Source organism: Acomys minous (assembly GCF_964271855.1).
Source record: "Acomys minous genome assembly, chromosome: 2".
NCBI lineage: Eukaryota > Metazoa > Chordata > Mammalia > Rodentia > Muridae > Acomys > Acomys minous.
The window spans coordinates 115252138-115278582 of record NC_140484.1 but is presented as its reverse complement, the minus strand read 5'-3'; the positions used below and the strand labels follow the sequence as shown (position 1 = coordinate 115278582).

The window sequence follows — 26445 nt, the reverse complement described above, 5'->3', positions numbered from 1 at the left end:
ACACGTCTGGCTAACTTTGTAGTTAATAAAATACAATGCCACTTCAAAGCGCTATTAACAAGAAGCAAGCAATAAGCGATGCCAGTTTGGTCTGGAGCAGGCAGGCAGAGGCTTCAGAAGTAGCCTCTGGACCTGGACATCTTTTTAATTTTAAACCATGTGTATCTGTTGTACTTTCAAGTTAAGGCACAAGGTCTTTCAGTAAGTTTTCTCAAGTTTTTGGCTATGAGGTGAAATCACAGGAAGAAGGGGAGGGTGTCTCACACACGCCCCCCTGTGGGGGTGTACCGTGTACCCCCTGACTCTGCCCCAGCACACACGACAGGTCTCTAGCTGCTTGTGTGCATCATCCAGGGAGACACAAATCCCTGACCTGGAACTCCAGGTTCTCGTGCAGATCGAGAACCCCAGGAAGGCATGTATCCCTTTGTGGAGGTTCAGAGGGCACAGACGTGGACAGCTGCAGGCTGAGAATGAGCCTTTTGGGCCGGCACACAAGAAGCAAGCTCACGGCAGGGGCTCCGTTTCTCCAATCCCCCCGGTGGAGGTGAGTGCTACTTCTCCGGGTGGGATCTCCGGTATGGACCTTCTCATAGAGAGGCAAGGATAGAGAAGTGTTTGAGGAGGCAAAGGAGACAAAGAACAAAGGGATGGCAATGGGCAGAGATGCCCAGAGACCCAGGTGTCAATCCATGGGGCCTTCACCACCACAAAACATCATCACCCATCTAGAAGACATATGGCGTGCAAACATTTAAACCCTTGGCCTTGGGAGATCTGAGGCGCCGTTCCTCCAAAGGAAGAAAGATGAATAGAAGTAATAATGGCAGACACCAGACACTTGGTGACCTAGCTGGAGAAGAGACAGCGTAGACGCGTGCCCGGGGGGGGGGGGGGTGGGGCTTGGCAGGCGACTCAGTTGCCTTACCTGCCGCATGCTAAGCAAACACTCTATCAGCCTTGTTTTCATTTTGAGATGGAGAGTTACCAAGTTACCCATGCTGGTCTTGAACTTACTCTGGAGCCTGGGTAGTACTTTGGGGTTCTCCTGCCTCAGCCCCTCATGCTGACCCCAAATCTACCCCAGCAGCCCACGGGTTTGTTTCTGAGATGTGCCTGAAACCCACTATGCAGTTGAGAATATTAGTCAATTTTCTGTGTGTACAAGTGTTTTGCCTGAATGAATGTTTGCGTTCTATATGCATGTGTAGTGCCCAGAGGCCAGAAGAGGGCACTCCCCAGAAACGTAGGAGCCACCATGTGGGTGCAGGGAGTCAAACCTGGGCCTTGCAGAAAAGCAGCCAGCCGATACTTTTGTTTGTTTTATTTTGGGCTTTTTGTCGTTGTTGTTGCTTGCTTGCTTTTTGGAGATAGGCTTCTCTGTGGAGTCCTGGCTACCCTAGAACTCACTCTGTTGACCAGGATGGCCTCGAACTCGGACATCGGCTTGCCTCTGCCTCCTGAGAGCTGGAGCTAAAGGCCTGTGCCGCCACAACTGGCTAAGTAGCCAGTGCTCTTAATTACTGAGACATGTCTCTAGGCCAAAGATGACATTGAACTTGAACTTCTGGTCCTCCTGTCTTCACCTCCCCAGTGCTGGGGTTGCAAGGCTACAACTGGTGATACAGTGTTGGGGATAAAACCCAGGGCTTCTGAAGGCTAGGCAAGGACTCTACCAACTGAACCACATCACTAACCCTCTAATAGGGCTTTTTATTTATTAACTTTTTTTTTTTTTGGAGACAGGGTTTCTCTGTGTAGCCTTGGCTATCCTGGACTTGCTTTGTAGACCAAGCTGGCCTTGGGCTCACAGAGATCTGCCTGCCTCTGCCTCCTGAGTGCTGGGATTAAAGGCGTGAGCCACCACATCCAGCCATAATAGGGTTTTTGAGATAGTCAGTGTCAGCCCAGGATTGCTTCAAATTCACTTTGTAGCCAAGGCTGGCCCAAACTCCTGATCTTCTTGCCTTCATTCCCCAAGTGCTGGAATTGCAGGCGTGTGTCATATGCCCAACCCCTTGAGATTATGTTAATAAGCACATTGCATGCAAATACGGAAAGGTTCGTTTTTTTCTCTTCAACTTGTATTTATTTCTCTTTATTCCACAACCTAGACCCTCCATCCAGCACAACACTGAATGCGTGTGGTAAGAGAGGGAGGGGCATCCTCAACAGCCAGGCACGGCAGCTCCCAACTGCAGTTCTAGCCCTGAGTAAGCTGAGCAGGAGGGTCAGGCATTAAAGGCCAGCTGTATTATATAGTAAGTTCAAGGCTAGCCTGGGCTACCTGAGACCCTGTTTCAAAAGGGGCGGTGGCACTGCAGAGATAGCTCAGCAGTTAAAAAAAAGCACATGGTGCGCTTGAAGAGGATCCAAGGTTCAGTTCTCAGAAGCCACCTCACATAGCTCACAATTGCCTGTAACTCTAGATTCTGAGGAATGCGACACCTCTGGCCTGTGCCGGCACCAGCACACACACACACACACACACACACACACACACACACACACACACACAAAATCTTGGAAAAAATAATAGGCATCCACCAGCACCTAACAAGTAGCAGGCTGTGAAATAGTGAGATTGTAAGACTATCATGGACAGGTGACAATTTCTGCTTTTTGTTTGTCTTGGGTTGTTTTTGAGACAGGATCTCACGTAACCCGTGTTAGCTTGGACCATGTATAGCTAGGACTGGCCCTGAACTCCTGCCTTCACCTCCCAAATGTGCCACCATATCCGGCTCAGGGCTGTTGGGTTTTTTTGTTTGTTTGTTTGGTTTGGTTTGGTTTTTCGAGACAGGGTCTCTCTGTGTTACCCTTGGCTGTCCTGGACTTGCTTTGTAGACCAGGCTGGCCTCAAACTCACAGAGATCCGCCTGCCTCTGCCTCCCGAGTGCTGGGATTAAAGGTGTGTGCCACCACCACCCAGCGGCTGTTGAGTTTTGTCAAACGACCTTTCCACTGGGCTGCAGCTGACCAAGGTAGTGGAATACCACTTCTAGGAGAGCTGGGAAGACGACCAAGCTCCCCATCTCGCCAAGATTAGGAGTGGCTTGTAGTGTGGGGAGGCAGGCTCACCTTTCCCCTGCTCAGACAATCCAGCAAGCCCACTAGTAAAGATAGTTTCTTTACTGTGCCTCCCACAGCCTGGACATCAGGGAAGGGCTACAGGCCAGCATCAAGCCTCTAAGGAGGAATGAACTATGTTCTCTCCATGCCTAGAGGCTCCCACCCTGGTCCACAGTTGGCCAATGCAACCCGGGAGCTCTTGTTATACAATTTGTGATGGGAAAAAATGCATAGGGCCCTTAATAAATAAAGGTGTACCCTAAACCTAGGAGCTGGACTTCAATTCTCTGAGCATGTTTCTTTCAACTTGTAGGTCTGGCTTAACGCCCCTGGCACCACAGTCAATAGGTGTCTGTCTTCCTGAGACGCCAAACAGGGCCCAGGAGGGGCAGACTGGACAAGGAGCCCTGCACCTAAGAGCCCCCGCTCTTGGTTCAAAGGGTTCAGGCCCTGGCCCCCTCCCAGCTCGAGCCGGCTTTGATGTGCTGATGAGTTCTGGAAGGAGCCACTTCACACCTCAGGCTTGGGATAAAGCTGCTGCGGGCCCAATGGACGAGCCTCTGCTGCCATGGCCCAGCCCCTGTGTGCGCCGCTCGCCGAGTCCTGGATCCCGACCCCCGCTTGTCCACAGCCACCGATGCCTTCCGACGGGGACAGCGTTGGCTCCCCAGCCTGGTCTTCGGACTCGTGGGACGGTGTCCAGGCCGGCAGCCCCGCGCCACCGTGCGCCCGTCCGGCCCGGCGCGCTGGGACCCCCGGTAGGCGCGGGACGCACGGCAGCCGCCTGGGTAGCGGACAGCGGCAGAGCGCCAGCGAGCGGGAGAAGCTACGTATGCGCACGCTCGCCCGCGCGCTTCACGAGCTGCGCCGCTTCCTGCCGGCGTCCGTGGTACCAACCGGCCAGAGCCTGACCAAGATCGAGACGCTGCGCCTGGCCATCCGCTACATCGGCCACCTGTCGGCTGTGCTGGGCCTCAGCGAGGACAGTCTGCGGCGACAGCGGCACAGTGCCTCACCTCGAGGCTGTCCGCTATGTCCCGACGGTGGCCCGGCGCAGGCGCAGTCGCTTGGTGCGTGTTTGAGCCCGGCTACCAGCAGCGATGTGTCGTGGGGTTCTCTACCCGTTTGTCCTAGACCCCGAGTCGTGGCAGAGCCGTGGGACCCATCGTTCCTGTACGCCGAGACAGCATCCCTGGAAAGGCAGGAGATGGAGCCCAGCCCCCCGTCTCCGGTTAGTAGCCCCTTCCCCCGCGCGGTGCAGGTGGCGCCCCCTACTGTAGGTGCATGACGTACAGCCTCACGGCGCGGACCAGCTTCATTGCTGCTCTCTGGATCTCTCTTGCTGGCATCCGCGCGTGCCCTGGGTCCCCAAACAGGGGTTGGGAGGCGGAGGGATAGGCAGGGATTAAGGACGTATCGCTAACTTGAAGAACCTTGAGCGTGGAGCAGATGAGCAGGGACCCAGCACTGGGGCAGGTGTTGACTGGGACGCTGTTCACTCTTCCTGCAGCTCTTCAGCAGCGACATGCTGGCTCTGCTAGAAACCTGGACGCCACAGGAGTGGCCGCCAGCCTGAAGAGTCGAAGAGACAATGCATTGAATGACTGGCACCCTGTTTGAGCACAGAGACTTTTCCTTTTGCCTTCGCACCTTCAAAGCGAGTGTTTCCTGGAAGAGTCACCAACGTTTATCAACACGGGCATTCCCGGGGTGGGAGCTGGTGCTCATCTTGACCGTATCTTACCAACCTTCCTTGGAAGGAGCGACCTGTAGGGTACATGCTCTAAAGCTGAAGCGGGCACATGGCTCTGCTTGGTGTGTATTTATTTATTTGAGAATAAACCGTTTGTGCTGGTGTCATTTGAAAAGGTGTGTGTGTGTGTGTGTGTGTGTGTGTGTGTGTGTGTGTGTGTGTGTGTGTTTAATGGGGGTGTTTAAGACCTCACACTGTATGGCCCAGGCTGGCCCAAACTCATGGTGGGATTATAGGCCTGAGCCCACATAGCCTGCTGGAGGTTCTGGTATATAGCAGGAAAGCTGACATAGGATTGTTGAGAGTCACATAATCTCCAGCCTGGAAACATAGCTTTCCTTCTGCCTTCATCCTGGTCAATGCTCTTCATGGGCCAGTCTGAAAGGGGCGGGGTGGCCTGGAGCCGAGTGGGGGCTTCCAGAGAGAGGGTGGCAGGAAGTAGTTCTTTTTTGGATTTAGGATCTGGGTAAAATCCGAATACTTCTGTAGAAAATACAACTTCAGGGGCTGGAGAGATGGTTCAGAGGTTAAGAGCACTGGCTGCTCTTCCAAAGGTCCGGAGTTCAATTCCCAGCAACCACATGGTGGCTCACAACCATCTATAATGAGATCTGGTGTCCTCTTCTGGTGTGCAGGTGTACATACAGACAAAAAACACTGTATAAATAGTAAATAAATCTTAAAAAAAGAAAGAAAGAAAGAAAATACAACCCCATTAGTGTGTACCGTACTTTGGTTACCTTTGCATATGTTTTACAGACCCATGTGGGGTGTGGGCATGGGCGTGCTCAGCTGTGGGAGGATACTGGCATAGCTGTAATTCTGGGCAGCAGAGCTGCTGAAATTCAGAGCAGGACTATGCAGCCGAGAAGAGAGGCACCCAGAGCCCAAGAAGAGCCTGCAATCAAGCGACCAGGATGGGCACTTGACTCAGAGTAGCCTCTGCCAAGCGCTCACTCTTGGGGGCAACACTCTCCCCCCTCAACTATCAGAAATTCAGGTCTTGGTATTTGTTTATGTCTTCTAATAAGCATTTTATTTTAAACCCAGACTTTGCTTTGAGATAGAATCTCATTCACCCAAGGGTGGCCTTCAACTCCTGACCCTCTTGCTCTCCCTTACCTCAGAGGGGTGCTGTGACAACAGGTGTGCACCACAAAAGGCTTTCATCCTTGTTTCAAAAGCACCACTCGATGCCTTTGGCATGTTCGTAGAGTTATACAATTATCCCCACTAATTTTAGAGTATTTTTTTTATCACCTCCAAAGAAGAAACTACTGGCCAGATGTGGTGGCACAGCTTTGATCCCAGTTCTTGGGAGGCAGAAGCAAGCAAGCCTCTGAGTTTAAGGTTATCCGGGGCTACATAGAGAGCCCCATCTCAAAAAAGCTAAGAACGAGGAAGCAGCTGTCCATTAGCCCTCCTGCTCACTGGCCTCACTGGCCACTGGCCAGCCCCCCTGCAGTGACACTCTCTCTAATGAAATTTATCTGTTGTAAACATTTCTTATATAAAAAAAAAATAGGCTGGCCACCCGCCTTAATCCCAGCACTTGGGAGGCAGAGGCAGGGGGGCCTCTCTGAGTTTAAGGCCAGCCTGGTCTACATAGCGAGTTCCTGACCAAATCTACAACAACAAAACAACAACAAAAAACCCCCAAACAAAACAAAAAGAAAAAAGCAGCATGGAGTGCGGTCTTGTGCATCTGGCTTTTTCCTTGTTGTGCTTTCAAGGTTCCTCAGATTAGCTCAGGTTTCAGAACTTCATTACTTTTTTTTTTTTTTACCTAATACTGCACCATTCACACACTCCTTCACAATTATCCATTCTTCTGTTTGATTTGTTTTAAATCACCTGGAGGATCTTTTCCAGCACTCTGGCTCAGGCCAGGAGGGGAGGTCAGTCATGCAGCGTGGCGTCGCATCAGGGTTCTATTTTGCAGCTCAGGGGTCCAGGCCTGAGCAGTTTCATATGATAGCTGGTGGCTGGTGTTTGGCTGCAGAGAGGGTGACCCCACTAGGGGACCACTAGGGGGTGGGGGACCTCACACCTTCACTAGTTACTTCTTTTCTTGGCACTTGTGACTCCAGCTGACACTCCCCCTCCCAGTACCTTAACTGGCTCTAGATAGGAAGTCTTCCTGGCCCAGGGGTCAACCTAGTGTAGAAAATCTATTTGCAAAGCAAAGGCCCAATGTTTTAGGATGGGGAATTAAAGTTATTAGCAAGTCTTTTCAGATAAGTGGAACTCATTGGCCAGCCCCCTTCCCTGTGGAGGGCCTCTCCTCTAAGGGGCCTCGGGAGCAGCCCACTGTTTATTAGCACCTTGGTGTGAATTTTCATTTAACAGGTCCCTGCTAATAGTGGCTGAGACACAAGATTGTCCATAGGAAAGGGTCGCCTCCCACTGCTCCCAGGCCCCATCCCCCCTTCCTGGCCCTATCAGCACCTGGAAGAAACCCCAAGTGCCAGTCTCTTGTGAGGAGGACAACAGTAGTCCTGCACCCAGGAAGGCACCCCCAAGCCCAATGGTGGGGGAGCCGGTTACCCCAGTTCTCACCGATCTAATCGGTATCCCAATTACAGGACCATCTTTTTAATTTATTTTTTATTTTATTATTTTTTTGGTACCCCTGCAGGCCAGAAGAAGGCATCAGATCACATTATAGATGTTGTGAGCCACTATGTGGTTGCCGGGAATTGAACTCAGGACCTCTGGAAGAGCAGTCAGTGCTCCCAACCGCTGAGCCATCTCTCCAGCCCTATAGGACCATTTTAATGATGGGCAGTTATAAGGAAGGATGAGGTTCTAACAGATGCCAAGTGTCTGCACTAGGATTGACTCCATGACCTAGACAGTCTTTTGCAGGGGCTGGACAGGTCAAGGCTGGGGCCGGGAAGCTGGGCACCAGCACAATCACACGGGCACCTGCACATTGAGCCAGGGCCAGCCAGCGCTCTCTGAACCCTGCTGCCTTTCTTCCAGCGAGGAGCTGCTTTCTCCATGTGAGCTGGTCAGGGCATGGGGGATGAAGGAGGACCAGTGACTGCAGAGCAGCTGCCGCTGGCCAGGCTAAGTGTCCACAGATAGGAACTATGTGGTGTCAAGTCCCTGTGCTGCACAGCCCTGAGGAGGGTGGTGCCTGCTGCTGCCTGTAAGGTGCAGATCAGGAAGCAGAAGCACAGGAAACAAGAGATGTCTTCCTACAGTGGGGCTCCTGGGGGTGAGGACAACCACACAGCTAGCCAACAGACCCAGGGTCTAGCCAGCATGTCACAGAACATAAGCTCCAGGGCATCCTGGCCAGCAGTGTGGACAGCAAGCTGGGTAGCTCCAGGCCAAGACAGCTGTACTATGTGGGTGCTAGTAAGCCAGTGTTTTAAGGAGCAGCAGCCACGCTGATAGTTTAATAGCCAAGCCAGGGGCCAGAGAGATGGCTCAGTGGTTAAGAGCACTTGCTGTTCTTCCAGAGAACCCAGGTTCAATTCCCAGTATCTATAGCTGTCTATAACCTCAGTTATGGTCTGTAAGCAGAGTCTGATGCCATCTTCTGGCCTCCACTGGTACCAGGCATGCTCATGGTGCACCGATACCCACACACACATGAATAAAAACTAATAGCTAAGCCATTGCTATCTGAGGGAGGCAGGGCAGAGGAAGAGGGATGGTGGTCAGCAGGGTTCTCATTAGCAGATGACAGACAGTCCTTGAACAGGCTGGAGAGTTTGGCTTAGCTTTATGTAGAAGAGAAGTGGGGTTAATGGGGTCCTCAGAGAGAATGAGAAAGCGGCCAAGCTCAAACTAGCGGCACCTTGGTGAGACCATGGGTAAGGGTGCGGCAGAGAGGGTTTCTCTCTGAAACCGGAGAACGGGAGAGAAAGGTTGCTCACCTACCCACAAAGCCAGAGCCCAGGCCACTGTATTCACACCTTCCCTCTGGTGTGGCTACAGTGAGAGTGAATGCAGCTGGCCGCTGTGTACATCACCCTAGTGCTGCTCTCTCTTTTGTTCCTTGGGCCACTCATTCAGGGAAAGACCCTCTCTTAGAACCAGCTTCCTCCTCTGTCTTGATCCCTCTTAGCCTGGTGTGGTCTTTGCCAGGTCTGGCTCCTTCTTGCTGGTCCTTATGATGGACATCACACCTATGACACCTTGGGATTGCAGGCTCTCTCTCTCTTCCCTTCTACACAGGAAGTAAAGAGGGCCTGTCTTTGGCAGACAGGACAGAGCTGGCAGGGCACGTGCTCAGGACCCTGCCCATTTACATAGCTCTCCCCTCGGCAGCTTGAAGTTTGGGGGGCAGACCTCTATTGCCCCTCTGGGGATGGACATGGGCCACAGGCCTGTGTGGCCGACATCACGATATGAGCACACTCAGGCCAGGGAGAGGCAGAGTTAGGACTATGCTAGTGCCACAGGAAGGACAATGAACTGTGTGTGCTGTGTGAATCCTTCCCTGGTCATTTCTGTGCCCCGAGTGCCAAGCATACATTGGGTGTTATGGCTGTTTGTGCCTGGGTACCATGAGTCAGCTGAGAGCCTAGCTGAAAGGGCTGAGGGAGAGGTGGGAAACGCGCATGCTTGTTCCACACTGTTCCTGGGGCAGAAGCATCACTCCTGGCTGGTCCATGCTCTAGCCAGGGAAGCCTCTTCCTCTGGCAGTGTGGCTAGGTTTCTGGCTTGGGGTTGTTCTGAGCTATGTGCTGTGGGTCTGCACTTTCCTGTGTAAGTCAAGGATAGTCATCATAAGGGCTGAAGTGTGAAGCACACATGCCCCACATGAGGCCTGTTTGTGAGCATTTGGGTGCCTTGTTAAGTGAAAGCTCATCTCTCTCTCTCTTTCTTTCTCTCTCTTTCTTTCTTTCTTTCTTTCTTTCTTTCTTTCTTTCTTTCTTTTCAAGACAGGGTTTCTCTGTGTAACCCTGGCTGTCCTGGACTCACATTGTAGACCAAGCTGGCCTTGAACTCACAGTGATCCTCCTGCCTCTGCCTTCCGAGTGCTGGGATTGCAGGCGTGCCTGTGTCACCACGCCCTGGCCCTCAAAGCTCATCTCAAGGAGCATTGTCAGGGAAGAGAGGGAGAGCGAGGTAAGAGGAGAGGGAGAGATGAGGGGGAGGGAGAGGAGAGGGGGAGATGAAGGGGAGGGAGAGGAGAGGGGGAGATGAGGGGGAGGGAGAGGAGAGGGGGAGGGAGAGGAGAGGGGGAGATGAGGGGGAGGGAGAGGAGAGGGGGAGATGAGGGGGAGGGAGAGGAGAGGGGGAGATGAGGGGGAGGGAGAGGAGAGGGGGAGATGAGGGGGAGGGAGAGGAGAGGGGGAGATGAGGGGGAGGGAGAGGAGAGGGGGAGATGAGGGGGAGGGAGAGGAGAGGGGGAGATGAAGGGGAGGGAGAGGAGAGGGGGAGATGAGGGGGAGGGAGAGGAGAGGGGGAGATGAAGGGGAGGGAGAGGAGAGGGGGAGATGAGGGGGAGGGAGAGGAGAGGGGGAGATGAGGGGGAGGGAGAGGAGAGGGGGAGATGAGGGGGAGGGAGAGGAGAGGGAGAGATAAGGGGGAGGGAGAGGAGAGGGGAAAGAAGTCAGAGGGAGGGAGGGAGGGAGGATGAGGGAGGGAGGATGAGGGAGGGAGGGAGGATGAGGGAGGGAGGGAGGGGGAGAGGGCAGAGCAGTGTTATCCTGGACATTCAGTATCAGTGCCAGCCAGGGCAAGGCATGTGGCCCAGAAAAAGAGGTGGATGGGGCCCCACTAAGCAGCAGCACCCACCTTACCCTCTGGGTCACCTAGGGCCAGGCTGGGAGGTAGCCTCCTGCACTTCTCAACATGGTCACATGATGTCCTCAGAGAGACAGACATTTTGCTGAGCATGTAGGAATGTGGCAGTTCTGGGGAGGAGCCTTTTCTGGAAGACAGCCAAGCCTCTCTAGTCCTGCAGTTCCCAAGGATGCCAAGCCTCTTCTGGCGGTCCATCCCACCAGGTCCTGACTCCTCTCAAAGCTGTGTGGCCTAAGGCTCTACCACTCACCTCCACTCTTCCGGCCCTTCTTCCCTGTCTTTCTTCTGGGGCACCTAACCCAGGGCCTTGGTCATGCTACCTACAGACTCCCACTAAGCTCTACCCCAGCCTTTCAGAGAGATTCTGAGAGGGACTGCTTAGAGCAGGAGAAGTGTGTGGAAAGAAAAGGAGCCACACAGCAGTTAGTAGGCAGCTGCATGTCTTCAGGGAGGTGGCTCTCCTGGGCCTGTGTAGCTAGCGGTCCTCACTACACTTGGGTGATCCAAGAGCAGGGCCCTGCTGGAGTCAGGACTGGGTGGCAGTGATGAGCCACACGCACAACAGCAGCTGCCAGTCCGTTTATTTGAGTGATGCATCCAACCTCCATGAGACACTTAGTATTTGAAGGTCCTCAAATCACCTTGGCCCTGCTGGCTCTATGGAGGCCCCAGGCTTTGAGTTGTGGCTCTTTGTTACTGCCTTTGCCCACTGGTGCTCTGGGGAGTGGTTGTGGAGGTGGAGTTCCAGGGTGATCACTTCTTTAAGTTTTCTTTCTGGAGAATAAAGGAGTACCTCCTCAGTCGCGTCCACTGCTCGTGCCCTTTCATCTGGGTCTTCAGCAGCTTTTGGAAGCTGAGGGTCACACAACCAGAAAGGAGAGGTGTCACTGAAGCCACTGGCCCCTGGGTCCCCTGGTCCCCTGGCTGGCCCTGAGCATTCAGGTGGGAAACTCTGGAGGATGACGCGCTGGCTTCATCTCTGTCACCCGGCCTCAGCCTGACATGCAGCAGGCATTCAGAGGCCTGTGCTCTACGGCACAGGGCACAGTGAACACCGGGTGGGAACTGAGGACGTAACAACCCGTGTCCAAACAAAATGCCAGAGGGAATCAATCGTTCGTCCTCCTAAAGGAAGGCAATCACACACTCTTCAGCAGGGACAGATAGTAGGGACCCTCTACGAGTGACTAAGGTACAGAGACTGTGACTCACATCTGCAGGGGTGAGAGGTCAGCCTTTTAAAATTGAGAACTCAGAGGCTGGACAGATGGCTCTGTGATTAGGAGTGCTTACTGATGTTATAGAGGACCCAGGTTTGGCTCCTAGTACCCACACCACACAGCTTCCAATCACTACAACACCAGATGGTGCCCTCCTCCCCCCCCCCAGACACTTGTACGCATGTGCTACACATACAGATAAGAAGACACATGCATAAATGTAATTTAAATGTTTTTCTTTTTGCCTGGCAGTGGTGGTGCACACCTGTAATTCCAGCACTTGGGAGGCAGAGGCAGGTAGATCTCTATAAATTCGAGGCCAGCCTGGTCTATAAAACTCCCAACAAAACAAAAAAAAGTTCTTGTTGCCAGACGCAGAGAGAAAGCAGGAGTTCTGAACGTGCTGCTTCTTCACGCCAGGGAAGAGTGCTGAGCATGCATTAACTTTACAAGTCTTTTCAGAAACATTTTAGAGCCAGCATGGTGGTGCACACTTTTAATCCCAGCACAAAGGAGGCAGAAGCCGGTGGATCTCTATGAGTTCAAAGATAGCCTGGTCTATGTAGTGAGTTCTGAGTCAGCCAAATGCATATATTTAGTTTTTAAATTTTGTTTGCTTTGATGGGTATGAAGCTCTGCTGCTGAGCTGTATTCCCAATCCTTGATATTTCCTTACAGCTCTCTCTAAAAAGAATTTTTTTTTTTTTAAGTTTTTCAAGACAGGGTTTCTCTGTGTAGCCTTGGCTGTCCTGGAAGTTCACTCCTTAGACCAGCTTGGTGTCAAATTCAGAGATCTGCCTACCTCTGCAGTGCTTGGATTAAAGGTGTGCTCCACCATCTGTATAGAGCTCAGTCAGGTTTTTATATATTTCATATATATATATGTGTGTGTGTGTGTGTGTGTGTGTGTGTGTGTGTGTGTGTGTGTATATATAATTACAGAGAGTTGTGAGCCACCAGGTGGTTGCTGGGAATTGAACTCAGGACCTCTGGAAGAGCAGACATCTCTTCTGCTCCCTCAGTCATGTTTTCAAAGGTCTCTGAGGTTTCCCATAGTCACCACTAGCGGGCACTGGAGTCAGATTCCCACACTACCTCCTGGCTCTCAGGCCCAAAGCCACATTTCTGTGGGATCCCTGATGTAGAAACTCAAAGGCCAAGGGCCAAGACCAAAGAAGACAGGAGGCAAGCCTAGCTCTATGACACTTACACTATGGGTGCTTAGGGTCTAGGTTAGGTGTTTCCAGATTCTTGGTTTCTCCAAACACAAACAAAGAAAAATTAAAGGCAATATATAATGATTAAGAGGGTTTTGTTTTGCTTTGTTTTGTTTTGTTTTTCTTCCAGATAGGGTCTCACTATATAGCCCTGGCTGGGCTGATACTGGCTGTATAGACCAGGCTGACCTCATACTCAGAGATCCACTTGCCTTTGTTCCCTGAGTGCTGAGACTAAAAGTGCGTGCCATCATTCCTGGCTGACAAAGAACTCTTAAAGAATTGAAAAGATGCAGCCAGGCATAGTGGCACATGTTGCTAATCCTAGCAGAGGCAGAGAAAGAGCCAGGTGGATCTTTGTGAGTTCCAGGCCAGCCTGGTCTCGAGTGAGTTCCAGGCCAGCCAGGCTACACAGAGAAACTATCTTGGGAAAGGGAGGGATGCAGGCCAAGTTTCAGCAGAAGAGGAAGAAGTACAGCCCTGATGTTGTGCAGACTGCACACTGTGGATTTGTGCTCCTGCTCCTGTAGTCCGTGTGGGAAACAGTAAGGATAGGAGGGTGAATGGGTCCCAGGTGTGCCTGCCCACCTTCAAGAACCTGGCCTGCAGGAAAGCTGGCATACTTCTCCCAGCGGCCTCCACACGCTGTGGGGCTGTGGGCGATGCAGACTGCACTCCCCTGGAGCCTGCTGGGCTCTGGTCTAGAACTAAGAGGACAGTTGCTTGTTAGCCTGCCCGCATGAGAGCATGCTGACATTGTCTCATGACAAGGACAAGCCATCTGGCGGGAGGCTGCCACCAGAAGGAAAGGAAGATGTCAAAGGAAGCAAGCCTGGGAAAGAAGGTGCACGGGGGCCTTAAGCTGAGGAGCAGCTCTCAGCGCAGGCTCCTGTGTGTCTGAGTCAGGAATAAAGTAGAGTGGAGGGGCAGGGGTGACTTTGGGGACCCAGAGAAGGCAGGAAGGGACAAGCCAAGGCAGAGGCTATGGGAGGTGCTAGGTCACAGCCACCTACAGTGTGATCCCTTTGACTATTTGGCAATGAGGAAGAAGGGGGAGGCAGCCTTGTTCATCCAGGGCTGGTACTACCTGGCAAGAGAACCCCCTAAAAGCCTTTCAGGGAGCGACGCCCTTTCCTCTCCATCACCCTCACCGTGGTAGAGAACTTCAAGTGTTTCTCATTACTTTGGGGGCAAGACACAGCAAGGCATAGAGCAGCAAGTGGTTTAATATGAAGCATCCTCCAAAGGCTCATGCGCTGAGAGCTTGGGCCCTTGCTAGTGGTGCTAGTGAGAGGCGGATGGATGGCCAGGGAGCTAACCTCACCAGTGGGTTCACAGCGATGGAGACTCTGGGCCACACAGAAGCTTAGCCCCGCAGCTAGCGGCACAGTTGTATTTGACAGGGAAGATGAGGACGTTTTTGCTCCTGTCTGGTTTCTGGCATCCTCAAAGCTAACCAAACATTTGTTCCAGCTTGTGATAGAGACACTGAAACAGACAGGGAGTCCAAGACTGTGGAAATGGTGGCCTCGAGGCCTGCCTGCCAGAAAGAGTGGCCTGCTGGGACGACGCATGATCAGTGTGACCTGGCTTCCTTGCCAGGCCCTAAAGGTCAGCTCTGTTCACACTGGCTGTTTACAGAAGTCTCTCTGCAGTTCTGTGAAAAGGACCTGGACAAACTATTGCAAGTCTGGAACTTTGAGTCCATCACCACATGGGCCTTAGGTGTTTCATCTAGGTGTGATTGGTAAAGTTTTATTTATGTGCATGAGTGTTCTGCCTTGCCTGGTGCCACAGAGGCCAGAAGAGGGCATCAGATCCCCTGAATTGGAGTGACAGGCATTTATGAGCTGCCACATGGGGGCTGGGAACCACTATTTGCATTTTCTGGAAGAGCAGTAGGTGCTCTTAACTGCTGAGTCATCTCTTCAGCCCCTGCTCCATCTAGTTTTGTATTGAATGACAACTTCAGATAGAAGGAATAAGCAGAAAAGATAATAGAGATAGCAGGGAAACAAAAGCTCTGGATACATGTTCATGTATGCATAGATGTGCGTGCGTGCGTGCATGCATGCGCGCGTGTGTGTGTGTGCGTGTGCGCGCACATAGAGATGAGGGGACAGCATGGAGGTGTGAGCACGTGTGGCTCAAAGACCCAGCATGTCAGAGGAATCCCTCCACACAGTGTTATGGGGTTACTCTCTAAAGCTCCAGATGTTATGCTGCAGAGCAAGCAAAACAGGTTTGCCCACAGCTTATGACTCAAATACTGTACTCAGGACCTGGGAAATGTTCCTGCAAGTCTGATGCTGGGGTAAGCAGGAAGCTGGCCTGCCCCCAAGCACACTGTGTCCCCTCCAGCTCTCACAGGTTCTTCAGAGTTCTCTCTGCGGCTAGGCCCAAGCCCAGTCTCTGGCCCACATCGCCACAATGAGGTCCCTGCGGAGGTGGCCCTCTGCACTCCAGCCAGCTGCTGGGGGCCTTTCAGGGAGGAGCTAACTGTACTGAAAGGGAGAGACGCAGGAAGAGTCCCTCCATTCCTGCTGGGGTTCAGGATGGTCTCAGTGTTCCTGAGTTGGGGACACCAGGGCAGAAATCTTCCCCTTGTCCAAGCACTCTGATCACAGACACTGGAAGTAAGTCATCATACGTATTCTTCCCATGGCAAATCAGTTATGGAAAGCATATTTACAAAAGCCGTAGCTCGGATGCTGAGTGGCCCTAAAGGTCTATGTGTTAAAGGCTTGGTCCCCAGTGTAGTGCTGCTGTGAGGTACGGAAACATTGAGATGGGTTTAGTGGGAGGTTATGTTATTGGGGACCTCAGCCCATTCCTCCTCCTCTTTTTGCCTGGAGTGTCATGGAGTATAGTCTTGTCCTGCCCCCTACTCCCCACTGTAATGTGCCGCCTCATTGCAAACCCCAAGCAACAGGGTCCAATGACCATGGACTGAAATCTACAAAGCCAAATAAACCCTTTTCTACTTACAAGTTAATTATCTCAGGTATTTTGTGACAGTGCCAGGAAGCTGACTAACACAATAAAGATGTCTCTCAAAACTAAAAACCAGGCAGACAGCTCCATCTGTAGAGTGCTTGCTGTGCAAGCACAGAAACACAAGGCTGACCCCAGAGCTTATGTAGAAAGCTGGGAGTGGTGGTGCAACCATGTGATCTCAGGGCTGGGAAGGGAGAGACACATGGGTCCCAGCTGGCCCAACATACGTGGCAAGCCCTGGGCCAGTGAAAAACAAATGGGTTTGGAGAGATGGCTCAGTGGTTAAGACAAGTACTGTTCTTGGCAGAGGACCTGCATTTCATTTCTAAACCCACATTGGGCAGCTCACAAGCCACCACACCTTTAATCCCAGCACTTGGGAGGCAGAGGCAGAGGTGAGTTCGAGGCCAGCCTGGTCTACAAAGTGAGTCCAGGACAGCCAAGGCTACACAAAGAAACCCTGTCTCAAAAAAACCAACTCCCCCCAAAGAAAAACAAAACAAACAAACAAATAAACAACATCAGGCAGCTCATAACTGCTGTAACTTTAGCCCCAGGGGACCCAACACCTCTGGTCTCCTAGGGTACCTGAACGTTCGTGTACAGCACCACATACCAATATTATAAAAACAAACAAACCAAAAAACCCAAACTCCAAAACAAAAATACCCAAAGTTAATGGTACCTAAAGAGTAAGGAGGACTACTTCTGAGGTGCGAGCGTCTATAGACACCACACACACGTGCATGCACATCCTTATATGAACGTGCACATACTCAGACTGCAGCTGTAGCCCTGGGTCTATCCCCACAGGCGGGTGTCTACTGACCTTTGAGTAAAGTGGGAAATGTCACCCTTTCTGACCAGTGAAGGGAGGAGACCAGACAGAAGTGGAAGCAAGCAAGCTAATTCACCTGGGGGGTTACAGAGCCCCCACCCACCCAGGGACACCAGGAAGCTCCGGCCTTGGGAAGCATTTCCCTACAGCATGGCCTATTCTCACACTGGAGATTTACCTTCCCCCTGTTTTCAGTCTGCTTGCCAAAGCAATGGAGGCTTTCTGTAGAAAGCTTTCAGATAGAGAAAACACAAAGCAAGCCCGCACCACGCATGCGCATCACCCCACTGTACTCAGCCTTCCCACAAACACACATTTCCCCTCTTCTTCCTGACTCAAACCCAGCATGGCGCTGCCAGTCATGTCTTGTCATCTCTCCCTGTCTTTCCTTTCCGAACCTTTCAAACCTGTTAAGCAACGGTGCAAACAGTACAGCGAACCTTCACCCACACTCGCCATCTTTTGCTTTATTCCCCTAGGGCTCTCTATAAACATTCCCCTAGATTTCACCATCTACTTTTTACTTTCTGTCTCTATAAATACTTTCCTGGGTCATTTGGTGTAGAAACCATGATCCTTTCCCCTAGATTTATCTGAAGAGCAGGTCCCCAGGGTCAGAATGAGAGAGCTCTTGAGCACTGCCCCCAAACCTTTAACCCCGGCAGTGTCAGCCAAACAGCCCCTCCTCCACTGCCCCTGTCCTCTTCCAAGATCCATGAGACCATGTTTCTTCCTTGATCAAGGGGCACACTTCCCCGCATGAGATACTGAGAACCACTTAAGCCACTCAGGACAACGTGGGACAGGCGAATCTCAGTGGCAGAGGCTAGCCTAGCACGAAAGGACCCTCTTTTTCTAGAAGAGAAAAGTGGGAGGGAAGTGGAGGCCCTGTGAGATGGAAAGCAGAAGGGAGCTGCGCTGCCACCTAGTGGTCAGATTTAGGATTCTCACCCCCCCCCCACCACCCCAGGCGCTCTCATTTTTAAAAACAAATTCTTTCAGATTTATTTAGTTTATTTATGTGTATGGGTGCTTTGCCTGCAATATATGTGTGTTGACTGCATTCATGCGGTGCCCTCAGAGGCCATAATGTGATGTCATATCCTCTGGAACTGGAGTTATAGGCAGTTGTAAGCTACCATGTGAACACTGAGAATCAAACCCCAGTCCTTTGCAAGTGCTCTTCACCTCTGACTCTCATCTCCAGCCCTACGGCCTGCTGATTTTAACAGAGAGAAGCTTCACACCTGCTCTTAATGGAGTAATCAACCTGTGGTGATCTGAATAAGAACGGCCCCACAGGCTCATGCATTTGAATGCTTAGTCACCAGAGAGTGCCACTATTAGAAAAGAATAGAAAAATTAAGGGGTGTGGTTTTGTTGGAGGTAGTGTGTCACTAGGGACGGGTTTTGAGCTTTTGAAAGCCCACACCATCTCTCTGTGTGCCTCTGTCTGTCTGTCTGTCTGTCTGTCTGTCTGTCTGTCTGTCTCCTTGGGCTATAGCTTTCAGCTACTTCTTCAACCACACCTAGCTGTCAGTGCCATGATGATAATGGATTAAGCCTCTGAAACTGTATGCAAGCCACCGATTAAATGCTTTCCTATATGAGAGTCACCTTGGTCATGGTCTCTTACAGCAACTAAACAGTAACTAGGACACAAACTACATCTGGCATTTTCTTTGCGTTGTCTCACCTAAAACCCACAAGCCCTAGAAGTTAGGCCTACTCAGAATGTCCAGAGCATAGCCTGGCAGGGGGCAGAGGCTCTGTGCCTGTGAGCATGGAGACAGGTAACCCTGCCCAGGGCTCACAGCTAGTAAAAGGGAGAGTCAGAATTCAAGGCCAGGCCTGTCTGGTCTTAAACCTCTATAACGTGGCATTGCAAGGAGTCTAAAGATAGTCTGACAGACTTGAGGGGCATTTCACTGGCTGAAGAAACCACTGAAGCCCAGGGCCACCTTTTATGAGGATAAAGACGTCTTGGAAGGGAATGGACCTACCAGTCACACAGCTCTGGGAAGTCAGGCCAGAGCTGAGGCTACAGAGACCCACAGATGATCTCATCCCGCCCAAAATAAGCGGCCAGTCCACTGTAGGAACCACCAGCGATCTGAACCATCCTGCGATGTCCTGTGAGATGCGTTAGAAGAGACTCCTGCTCCTGCAGAGGGTCTTGGTGCTATTCACTGGGCTTTTTGAGCAGAAAGGAAAGGAAGCAAAGGGAGAGTGGAAATGAATGAGAGAGAAGAGAATCACCCATGATAACCGTCTACGACCAAGAAAAGAAAGTTGAAGATCAGTGGTGGACAAACATTTCCTATAGATGGCCAGAGCAAACAATTTAGGCCTCAGGAGCCATGTGGTTTCTATTGCAACTGCTTATATCTGACATAGCAGCACACAAGCAGCCATAAATTATCTGTGAAGTGTGTGCCAATAAGGCTTACTTTAAAATGAGCGGGCCCTACAGAGAGAGATAATACTCCTGCCAGAAGCACAGTGCTAGATGTAGAACACCTCCTTTTGAGTTGTTTGTCAAGGAGGAGTACCGGATACCACCCCCTGCCCACACAACACTACAGGAAAGTGCGACTGTTCTTAGTTGCCCAGTAGAACCTGATGGTAAGATACTATAGCTGAAGACATCATACACTTGGGTCATTGTATAAAAAGAAATCAGACTGGTACTGGTCTACAAGTTTCCTCCCTGTTGGCTAGTGTTATAATTGGTATTATAAGTGCTCTGTAGGCAGCTGAGGAAGAAAATGTATTAAAGTCTTACCCAGATGTGAGCACTGAAGGCTACAGTAACAACCAGCTTGCTGAGATATATCCACTCGTGCAATAGTGGCATGGATGTGATGGGGTAACCATTTTAAAGTTGGCCTGTTCCACAGAAGGGAACTCATGCCTGGTACTGTAAATCTGACCAGAGATGTGTCACTGGGGAGGTCATAATCTCTAAGGGAGAAGCTACTACTGCGGCTGCTGCTACTACTACTACAAAAACAACAACAACAACTACCACCACCACCACCACCACCACTACTACAGTATTTTGCTAAACAGACATAGCATTAAATAGCCTTCTAAATACGTATCTTTATACCCACATACCAGTTCAACCCTCAGCCTCTGTAAAGAAGATTCTTTTGCAGTGGGTGGCAGTTACTACAAAGACTCACATCTGGCCAGAGTGCAGAGAATAAGCGAATACAGAGTGCTCATCTCTAAGTCCACAGGCATATCACTCCCTTCCCACTAAGGCATAGGGAACATCAAGGAAGTGGTGCAAAGTTCGCAAGATCCAGAGGTCAGTGTAAAGCAATGTCTTCTGGACATGACAGACATTGCCCTGTGACTCACCCAGGGCTATTTACATACACAAGAGCTACACACAGCAAGTCCATCAGCATGGCAGTGCAGATGAGAAAGGGTCTGGGAAGCCACCATTATCTGAGAAGCTCCTGGCGGTTGATGGCTACCATGGGAGGGAAAGCCATTTTTCTTCAGGGATGTAGCCATGTCCCAATAATGGCTCCACACTAATGTGCATATGAACAGCACTAACTAGACTCAGTGGGTTTAAAAAACCAATGAAAAAGTAGATAAACTTGGAAGGGAATGTGTTTGGGGGTCTGAAAGGATGTGGAGAAAGGCAGTGGAGGATGGATATGATTAAAATATACTACACATATCTATGAAATTCTCAAAGAATTAAAAATACAGTTATGAATATACAAAAGGAGGTGGGGATGTGGCTCAGTGCTAGAGCATTTGACAAGCATGCACATTCCTGGCCCCAACAAAACATTTTAATTTTCAAAATGAGAAACTGTGCAGTATGGCCCATGAGTTGGCTGAACCTGTTATAATGATATATAGTAATCCACAGGGGGCTGGAGGGAGAGAGTCACAGCAGGAAAATTGAGTAAGGCACTCCTTCTTTCCTTCCTTCCTTCCTTTCTTCTCTTCTCTCTCCCCTCCTTTTCCTTTCTTCTATTTTTGTATGTGGTGTACAAGTATGTGTATGTGTTCACACAAATGTATGGGCATAAACACACACTCTTCAAGGGTTATTCACTTTCTTTATTTGTTTGTAATTTATTTATTTTTATTTTATGTGCCTTGGTGTTTTGCATGCGTGTCTGTCTGTCTGAATGAGGGTGTCAGATTTTGGAATTACAAACAGTTGTGAACTGCATGCAGGTTCTGGGAATTGAACCCAGGTCCTCTGTAAGAATAGTCAGTGCTTTTAACCACTGAACCATCTCTCTAGCCCCTCACTTTGTTTATTTTAAAGATACATTTTGAAAAATTATTTCATTTCATATGTATAGTGCGACAGCTTAAATGCTTCTCTGTCTTGTCTCAGCAGGAGTCATTTTTGGCTCAACCTGAAACAAAACCCTCTTTTTCTGCCCCCTTGTTGTGAAAAGTCCCATGGGAAAGTACCCAGCCCTGTTCTAGAAAACCTGGCGTTGAAATGCCCAGCCAACTGCATGTTTTTGGCTTCTGTTAAACTGCTTGCTTGCTTTACTTCCCTCTGCAACTGCCAACCAGGATATAGTTTTCTTGTGTTCTTTGCCTTTAAAAATTCCCTGTAGGGGCTGGAGAGATGGCTCCAGGTTAAGAGCACTGTTATTCCAGAGGTCCTGAGTTCAATTTCCAGCAACCACATGGTTGGGTCACAGCCATCAATAATGAGATTTGGTGCCCTCTTCTGGCGTGCAGGCACACATGCAGGCACACATGCAGACAGAATATTGTACTAATAGTAAAAAATAAATCTAAAAACAAAAACTAAAAACTAAAAACTCCCTGTAAAATGCCTTCAAGACTCCTTTGTGAGAAGTGTTTTCCTCTAGGCTTATTACAGTTCTCAATTTTGACTTTGGTCCCACTAACCCTGACATATTGGTGTTTTGCCTGCGTGCATGTGCATGCCTGGGGCCGGGGAAGGCCAGAAGAAGGTGTCAAACCTCCTGCAACTCCAGGATGGCTGTGAGCTACCATGTAAGTGCTGGGAATCAAACTTGGGTCCTCTGGAAGAGCAGCACTTCTCTTAACTGGTGAGCCATCTCTCCAGCCTCCACATTGTTTTTTGAGGGTCTTTCACCCATCTAGAGCTCACAGAGCATGGTAGATTGGCGCACATGGTAAAATCCTTCAGCTGGCAGTTTAGGTATGGAAAGGCTCTTTTTGTTGTTGTTGTTGTTGTTTGGTTTTTTGATTTTTTGAGACAAGGTTTCTCTCTGTAGCCTTGGCTGTCCTAGACTCACTTTGTAGACCAGGCTGGCCTGGAACTCACAGAGCTCTGCCTGCCTCTGCCTCCTTGAGTGCTGGGATTACAGCTGGGTGCCACTGTGCCTGGCTATGGAAAGGCTCTTAACTGCAAACCACACCCAGTGATGGCTCACCCAGACACAGCCCCCTGTGATGAGAGGGCTCTTACCTCTTCTGGAGGAGCTGCTCACATCTTTTCTCCAGTGGCAACACCTGGGGGAAGGCCTGGTTGCTTTCCAAGTCCTTTTGAGAAATGGTGCAATTTTTGGATATATCCTTCAGGAGTGGGTAATCCTCAAAATTAAAGTAGAAAACAGAGTTCGAGGTATTCTTGGCATCGTCAGTAGCTGTGGCACCACTGTCTGGATGGGTTCCTGTGAGGAGAGGAGACCACCGTGATCAGTAACTGCTTTCTCCATGGGGTTGGGGCCCTCGGGGTGTGGGACTGCTCTCTGTGTAGAGGCCAGCCAGTCTGGCTTGAGCTGGGACGGAATTACTTAATTATGGAGAACAAAAATACCTCGACAGCATTGTATCAAAGAACATGTGGGAACCAGGCTGCAGCATCTTTTGGCCTGGGACAGAAGGGAGCAAGGAGGTGACTGAGAAGTGTCGCCATGCTTTTGTGAGTGGTCAGGAAAAGTCAGGGAATAATGTAACAGACCCTAGCACTGTGCAGCTGCCCTCATATTCATACCATGAAGCAGAAAACATGGATGGTGTGGAGACACAACAAACAGTGGCTTCCAGGACATCCCCTGTTGGTGGTATATAGGGGATGCAAAGGCACAGATGACTTCAGCCTTGGCCACATCCATAAGGCTCACAGAATGGTTGCTGGAAAAGATTAGTACCTGGGAAGGAAAGAGATCTTTTCTCAGACTTGGCTCTCACAGAAAGGCAGAGGGAAGAGGCCACCATGGGACCCTGATTCAGGACCCCTCTTCTCACCTCCTGCCATCTGTCCCACTTTGGACACACACTTGTTGCCACAAGGAAAAGTCTGGTTCTCAGTCTGGGGTGCTGCGCTCATGCCCTCACTGTTAGCCCTCTCCCGCTTTTGGGCCTCTCCCGCGTGCCTCTGGGGTCCGTCTCTGTGGCTTTGTGCACTCGTTCTCCTGGACTTGTCTATCAGGTCTGCTCATCTCCTGACAGGACCTTAGCTTTGAGCACTTCTCGTTAAGCACTGGGAGGTACCACTGGACATTTGTGGATTTGTGTATTCTAAAAGCCTCCTGGAGCCCCATGGGGCCTCTTCCTCTGCCAAACCATGTCAGGAATCCCAGACTTTCTCTCTAGCCTGTCTCCATCATAGGCCTTGAAAGGATTAGGGAGTCAGCAGAGTGTGGCAGGATCAGCCATGATGCCTTTTTCTCCCTCAGCTGCATCCAGAGGCAGCCCAGCATGCGGGGTCCTGCCCCACTTGGAAGATGATGTTCCCTGTTCCCACCTCTCCAAGCTGTAGGTCTCATAAATAAGAGCTATGCCTGCATCCTTATGCCAGCATACAAAGGCTGTGCCCTCTCCCCTCTTCATACCTACATCCCTGAACTCTGGGTACTTCCTTTTGATACTGTCTCAACAGCTCTGGCTCTGCTGTCCTCTCTGGTCACACTACCCTCCCCTCTGCAACTTCTGCATTAGGTGATCCCTATTCTGCTCTATGCATCCATTACAAATTCTGTCACAGCCTTTCTTGTGTCTCAAGGCAGCTGCGTGGTGATTTGTCTCCTGATGAAATGTGAGCACCATAAGGGTGAGGACTTTCTCTTTGATCTGTTACTATTTAGTTGTGCTTGGGATTGAGTCCAGGGCATGCTAACATTTACTCTACTGCTGAGCACTACCCCCAGCCGTGGAGTTTCTCTTTTATATCCAGAGACACAAAAGCAAAACCAATATCTAGTACACAGTAGGCTGGCAGCAAGTATTTCCTGAAGGAAGAGGAACAAGTACTGGGAACCTACCATGCCAGGCAGAGCTGGGACTGGGGCCACTTCACAGATGGGTTCTTCCACATGCTTCAAAGAACTGTGGGGCACAAAACAGGGCATTCTCCTTTTGTAAAGGTTTCAAATATTTACTGTCTTCTCCTAGATATTTATCCTAGAGGAACTCTTGATGTGTACCAGTAGATATATAAAGAGATCATTTATAGTAGCAAAGAGCAACCAACCAACCAGTCAATCAACCAACCTGCCAACCAACCAGCCAGCCAGCCAGCCAGCCAGCCAGCCAACCAACCAACCAACCAACCAACCAACTAGCCAACCACCCAACCAGCCAGCCAGCCAGCCAGCCAGCCAGCCAGCCAACCAACCAACCAACCAACCAACTAGCCAACCACCCAACCAGCCAGCCAACCAGCCACCCAGCCAGCCAGCCAGCCAGCCAGTCAGCCAGCCAACCAACCAGCCAGCCAAACAACCAACCAAACAGCCAGCCAGCCAACCAACCAATCAAACAGTCAGCCAGCCAACCAACCAACCAACCAGCCAGCCAGCCAGCCAGCCAAACAACCAACCAGCCAGCCAGCCAGCCAACCAACCAACCAGCTGTGCAGATGCTCACCAGCAGGGAGCTGCTTAAGCAGCAGAATACAATGCACAATAGAAACTGAACTGGAGGCACACTTACCAACATGCACAGCTCTCGCAGTTGAAGTTACAAAGCAAATTAGAATACAATAAAGAGAAAACAAATTGGAACTTCATAGAATACAGTTCCAGTCATACGTTTCCTAAATACACCAACTTCATAAATGCATTGTTTAGAAGCAAAATCGTACATAGGTGGTTGGGGTTTTTTTGTTGTTGTTGTTGTTTTGTTTTATTTTGGTTTTGGTTTTGGTTTTGTTTTGAGATAGGGTTCCTCTGTGTAGCCCTGGCTGTCCTAGAACTCATTCTATAGACCAGGCTGGCTTTGAACTCAAGAGATCCACCAGTCTCTGCCTCCTGAATGCTGAGATTAAAGGTGTGCACTAGGACAGGCAGGGCTGTTACACAGAGAAACCCTGTCTTGAAAAACCATTTTTTTTTAAAAAAGGAAAATAGTGTGGAAACTGAAAACAAACAAAGAAACAAACAAAAAACATTTAGCAGCAACTCTCATAAAAACTAATGCTGTAGAAAGGGGTCAGTGATTAAGGCCACTTGCTGCTCTTCCAAAGGACTTAGGTTGGGGTCTCAGCATCTATGTGCTAGCTAACAACAGCATGTCACTCCAAGTCCAGGGCATCTGATATCCTTTTTTGTCCTCTGTAGGCACTGCATGCACGTGGCAAGCTAATATATACTGGGACAAACACTCATGCACATTAAATAAAAATAAATCTTTTAAAAAATTATTTATTTATTATTTATACAGTGTTCTGCCTGCTACACCTGCAGGCCAGAAGAGGGCACCAGATCACATTACAGATGTTTGTGAGCCACCACGTGGTTGCTGGGAATTGAACTCAGGACCTTTGGAACAACAGCCAGTGCTCTCAACCTCTAAGCCATCTCTCCAGCCCAAAATAAACCTTTTTAAAAACTAAAAAAGGCAATATCCACTGCTTGGATATGGGCGTGGCCAGGCATGTGCTTCTCCAGTAGGACATTAGCAGATTTCAACAAAACAGAAGTGTGACAAGTGTTGGTGCTTTATTGTTGCCTTCTCATGGTGCTGGGAATCCCTAGACCAGCATGTGAGGAAGCCAGCAGGAGAGATCAGGAGGAAGGCAACCAACAGCCTGCTGCTTGCAGGAGTGAGAGAGAAGCTACCCTTGGCTTTAGCCCTGGCTGAGCCATCAGTGGCCTGCCAGCCCTTGTACAAGCTAGGTAAAGCCAGTGGAGACCCGATGTGGCTGACTACAGGCATGGGGGTTATGTTCTATGTTGAAGAACTGGTTCTGCAGCCACTAGTATTGGGGTTTGTTTGATATGTAGCCTTTGACAGTTAACAGCCTTCAGGGAGGAGGGAGGAGGCTATGATCAGTTCCTGACGGAATTGGAGATAATTGGTTTCTGCTGGGCACAGGAAGTTTATCCATCATCCCTGCACATACACTCTGTATGGATTTAATGACACACATATAAGATTTTAAAACATTTTTGAGACAGAGTCTCACTGTGTAGCCCTGGTTGGCCTGGAACCTCCTTTGTTTCCTGGGTGCTAAGATTAAAGGTGTATACCACCATTCCTGGCCTTATTTTATTTTATTTTTTTAATTTAAAAGGTCTTTGGGGAAAGATAGGTGATGGTAGCGCACACCTTTAATCCCAGCACTCAGGAGACAGAGGCAGGTGG

At 50.2% G+C, this 26445-nt stretch overlaps 2 protein-coding genes across 8 annotated transcripts in view; one reads left to right on the top strand and one right to left on the bottom strand.

Annotated features, from left to right (window-relative positions):
• The window catches only part of WDR93 (WD repeat domain 93), a 59012-nt gene continuing 32567 nt past the window's right edge, over positions 1-26445 (bottom strand). For 4 of the 7 annotated variants that reach the window (XM_084774167.1, XM_084774165.1, XM_084774169.1 and 1 more), the window contains exons 15-18: positions 24123-24186; positions 22853-23009; positions 22325-22529; positions 11159-11447 (exon numbers count right to left, since the gene is read on the bottom strand). In XM_084774167.1, the coding sequence (XP_084630293.1) occupies positions 11348-11447; positions 22325-22529; positions 22853-23009; positions 24123-24186 (526 nt within the window). In that variant the 3' untranslated portion in view covers positions 11159-11347. Of the gene's footprint in view, positions 590-11158; positions 11448-18869; positions 19061-22324; positions 22530-22852; positions 23010-24122; positions 24187-26445 lie in introns of those variants that run through there. The other 3 variants (XR_014777593.1, XM_084774168.1, XM_084774170.1) reach the window with 3 other exon arrangements.
• MESP1 (mesoderm posterior bHLH transcription factor 1) lies at positions 3172-4758 on the top strand. Its single transcript, XM_084774173.1, has 2 exons — positions 3172-4303; positions 4583-4758. The coding sequence occupies exons 1-2, from the start codon at positions 3641-3643 to the stop codon at positions 4646-4648; spliced, it is 729 nt and encodes a 242-aa protein (XP_084630299.1). The 5' UTR covers positions 3172-3640; the 3' UTR covers positions 4649-4758.